Genomic DNA, 4663 nt, shown 5'->3' with positions numbered 1-4663 from the left:
ATGACAAAAATGACAAAAATGACAAAAATGACAAAAATGACAAAAATTACCAAATTTAACAAATTTAGAAAAATAACAAAAATAACAAAAATTACAAAAAAACTACAAAAATGACAAAAGTGAGAACAAAGACAATCATCAAAAAAAAAAAAAAAGGATCATTTTAAAACAGCTTTGAAATATTTAGGTTTTCTCAATCAAGCTGTTAACATTTTGTATTTTAGAAATGTTCATAATTTCAAATTACATTTGTGATCATAACTGTTGAAATTTATTCTTTTAAATTATTTCAAATTCATACAAGATTTACTTTACTAAAAATTAATCATTGGAGATGCCGGGGATCGAACCCGGGGCCTTTCACATGCAAAGCGAACGCTCTACCACTGAGCTACATCCCCCTTCAAAGAGTGTTGAAAACCCCCATTCCAAGAACGAGATCCAAACCTAGACCCACCCAAAAGCCGCGCCAAATCGCTTCAACCGAATTAGATTTTCTTTCCAGCTATCTCGCATCTGCCAGCCTCGTTAAAAATCAGCTGAACAAATAAAGCCGATTAAATAAGACATAATGTGGTGCGATAGGTGTACAGTGTGGATTTTTACTTCTTCTCTACCTTCAGCTAATGCCCATTTAATGAGAAGCCAGCAGCGATAGAGCCGGAAAGCTAATTGCAATTCTCATTCCGCTGCAGAACGCACGTTTTATGGTACACTATCGTAAGTCGCGAATCAAGCTTTAGCCGTTGTCCCCTCCTCGTCTAGCTCCCGTTCGCTTGGATTAACATGAGTTCGGTTGCAATTTAAAGCCCCCTCCCTCAACTCGGCTTCAGTTGTGCACCGAACTACCTAATAATCTCGTAAATCCTTTTTTCCAGTTTATGAGCTCATACAACAACCCATCAAACAGCCATTTCAATTCCAGAAGAGACGTTACGCGCAGCCTCGAACAAACGAAGCTGCTGATCTCTGTTAGGGTTAGGTTAGGATGCTGGATGCCGCACCTTTGCTTGGGGCTGGCTGGGCGATTTTATTTTCTGTTTTCGGTTTGGTTTGACAGACGCAAAATGCTAGACGAGACGAACGATTGAAGTTCCTGCAAGTTGAGAAGAGTGTAGGACCACATATCTCTCCATATTGAGCCAACTGCAAATCCGGAATCGAGGCTTGGTGAAGATCGTTAAACAACTTGTTTAATAGTTAGTTTCAATTTGTTGGGATTCTCTCGGCTAGAGTGAAGTCTTTTTAATGGTAATCATGAACAAGTTAATTACACCTGAATGTGAGAAGCAGAAGGGACATTTCTTAGAACAAAAATAAATCAAAATTCAGAGCTTTGTACAAAAATTTTACCAATTTACGTTAGCTGATTTTATTCGTGTTTTAAATTTAGTGTTAAGTAATTGCGTTTCCGCTAGGCTTTGGGCACGTAAGACCATTGGCCAGAAGACCGTCTCCGCCTGATTTCTGTCAGCAGCAGACTTTTTTCCTTTTTGATCTTCTTCAGCACGCCTCTATTTTCGGCCGCCCTTCGCGAAAGGTAAGGCAGCACTTCCGTAACCGGACCGTACGGAACATACTTGAAGACCGGGTAACCAGCTTGGCCCAGCGGAAAGGTTATGTAATCACACATTCCGTACAGCTGCCCGAAGGAGACAACGTTGTCCTTCCGGGAGATGCCGTTCTTCTTCATTTCTTGGATCGCAAATCGGACCGTGTCCTCGTCGTGTGAAGCAACTGTAATCGAAATCCGGCGGGGATCTTTTCCGGACTCCTTCAAAGCTTTGATACGACTGAAAGCTTCTCGAATATTTTTGAAGTACATTTCCGTTGTGGCTTCGTAGTCAGGATTGATGGGATCTTCGTAGTTGAGCGTTTTGGCTCGTTCTCTTTCCTGGTCCATGTAAGCACCTCGGACAAATTTACAACCGAAGTAAAAATTTTGGTGTTGAGCCTGTTCCAGATCAGCGCTGACTTCTCGGAAAGCTTCCTTCAAATAGCATTGATACGTGTTGAGCACGATCGGTTTTTCAGTGTTGTATTTTCGCATCATTTCAACCGTTATCCGAGATATGATCGGTTGGAAGTAAGTTTGTTCGGCATCTACCATCACTCGAACGTTGGCCTCTTTTGCTGTTTTGATAATGGTATTTAACCTTCGGATCATGTTTCGGAACTTTTCTTCTTCTTCGGGAGGAATTTGTGAAACCAATCGTCTCATTTGTCCAGTTGTCGGGTCCGGTACCCGAAATGTTTTGCTGAGTTCGTATTTTTCATCGATAATTCCAGACCACGGAAATAAATGAACGACTCTACCCTTATTAATCGTCATTTGTTTGAGGAAACTTTTGATTTCAGCTTGATCTGCCGCACCTTTAAGATAGCGTTTCAAATCTTTGACTGTTTTTTGATGCATCAGAACATTGCCGGAGCCTCCGCCCAATTCCGTCATGTAGTTCCTAGCCCTGGTGATGACGGCCGAAAGTTGCAGCAGCAGATTGGGTTTGCCCAAACCCGTCATTTTGATGGCCATGATCCCGCTTCCTGGAGAAGTCTTCTTAACCGTATCCAAACACTGCAAAAATATCTCCATGTTCCGATCGCAAGCTCGCTCGTCTTCGTAAAAGTAAACTCGGGCACTGGACACCTTATATCTGCGATCGAGACTGATCTTATCCACCGTGTACTGAGGCAGGTCTTTTAACTCATCCGCGACAATTTTGCCGTCTGTCGAAAATCCCTCCCTGCCACGCTTTTGTCCCTCCTCTTCAGATAAATCTTCCTCGACCGAGTAATCCAAAATTGATCCGACGCCAAACTGCTTCATCCGTGCTATGGCTGGACCAATTGCGACCTGATCTTCACCGGCCACAAAATGTCCGTAGAATGACGCCTTCATCAGTTTCGTGAATATCGTATCGCCCAAGAGTTTCCTGCACAGCTTCATCAACATCATGTTGTGGTTCACAATGAAGTTCACCGAACAAAGCGTATAAACTGCATAGGCTCGTACCAATTCTGCTGATGTTTTGCTCCTGAACGCTTCCTCGGGATTGTTGAACGTCAGGTCCAGCTCCTTAGACCGTTTCTCCCTTGCGACCGGTTGAGCCGGGGATTTGTTGTCGTCATTTGAAGCTTTGGCCCAGCAACGAGTTTGATGCAGCAATGGACGTAAGTTCTTAAAGCTGATAAACTGGCCGATTTTGCTGGCCTGCAAAATCGACATATTTGAATTTGCTGCTCAAATGCGATGATCTAAACAAAGAACAATTGACAAATTTTCCATGGCGTGCCTCGATTGAAGGTAGAAAAAGAAAGTGTTTTTCAGCAGTTTAGAGATGTCCAGAAATAATGATTGCAAATTAAAAGGAAAATCCACCGGATGCATCAAAACTAAAAGTCTGTCATTTTCGTCATTTTAATCATTTTTGACAATTTTTCAATTTTGTCAATTAAGTAATTTTTGAAATTTTTGTAAATTTTGATATTTTTGTCAATTTTGTAATTTCTGTAGTTTTTGTCATTTTTGACATTTTTGTCAATAGTTTCAATAAAGAAATTTTCATAATTTTCGTATTTTTTGCAATTATTGTTGATTTTTGTATTTTGTATTCTGTATAATTTTTGTAGTTTTTGTAATTTTTGTAATTTTTGACATTTTTGCCAATTTTGACAATTTTGACCATTTTGAATATTTTGACAATTTTGACAATTTTGACAATTTTGACAATTTTGTCAATTTTGTCAATTTTGACAATTTTGACAATTTTGACAATTTTGACAATTTTGACAATTTTGACAGTTTTGACAATTTTGACAATTTTGACAATTTTGACAATTTTGACAATTTTGACAATTTTGATAATTTTGATAATTTTGACAATTTTGATAATTTTGACAATTTTGACAATTTTGACAATTTTGACAATTTTGACAATTTGGACAAATTTGACAATTTTGACTATTTTGACAATTTTGACAATTTTGACAATTTTGACAATTTTGACAATTTTGACAATTTTGACAATTTTGACAATTTTGACAATTTTGACAATTTTGACAATTTTGACAATTTTGACAATTTTGACAATTTTGACAATTTTGACAATTTTGACAATTTTGACAATTTTGACAATTTTGACAATTTTGACAATTTTGACAATTTTGACAATTTTGACAATTTTGACAATTTTGACAATTTTGACAATTTTGACAATTTTGACAATTTTGACAATTTTGACAATTTTGACAATTTTGACAATTTTGACAATTTTGACAATTTTGACAATTTTGACAATTTTAACAATTTAGACAATTTTGTCAATTTTGACAATTAAGACAATTTTGACAATTTTGACAATTTTGACAATTTTGACAATTTTGACAATTTTGACAATTTTGACAATTTTGACAATTTTGACAATTTTGACAATTTTGACAATTTCGACAATTTTGACAATTTCGACAATTTTGACAATTTTGACAATTTTGACAATTTTGACAATTTTGACAATTTTGACAATTTTGACAATTTTGACAATTTTGACAATTTTGACAATTTTGACAATTTTGAAAATTTTGAAAATTTTGACAATTTTGACAATTTTGACAATTTTGACAATTTTGACAATTTTGACAATTTTGACAATTTTGACAATTTTGA

At 36.8% G+C, this 4663-nt stretch overlaps 1 protein-coding gene and 1 non-coding gene across 2 annotated transcripts; both read right to left on the bottom strand.

Moving 5' to 3' along the window:
* Window positions 1-329: 329 nt before the first annotated feature.
* Window positions 330-401, bottom strand: Trnaa-ugc (transfer RNA alanine (anticodon UGC)). The gene has a single exon. It is a non-coding gene; the product is annotated as a tRNA-Ala (tRNA).
* A 970-nt stretch (window positions 402-1371) lies between these two features.
* Window positions 1372-3290, bottom strand: LOC129747423 (proline dehydrogenase 1, mitochondrial-like). The gene has a single exon (XM_055741644.1). The coding sequence runs from the start codon at window positions 3224-3226 to the stop codon at window positions 1415-1417; it is 1812 nt and encodes a 603-aa protein (XP_055597619.1). The 5' UTR covers window positions 3227-3290; the 3' UTR covers window positions 1372-1414.
* Between the last annotated feature and the right edge of the window lie 1373 nt (window positions 3291-4663).

Source organism: Uranotaenia lowii, chromosome 2 (assembly GCF_029784155.1).
Source record: "Uranotaenia lowii strain MFRU-FL chromosome 2, ASM2978415v1, whole genome shotgun sequence".
NCBI lineage: Eukaryota > Metazoa > Arthropoda > Insecta > Diptera > Culicidae > Uranotaenia > Uranotaenia lowii.
Note: the sequence above shows the minus strand (reverse complement) of the source record. Positions and strands in the feature narration are given on the sequence as shown.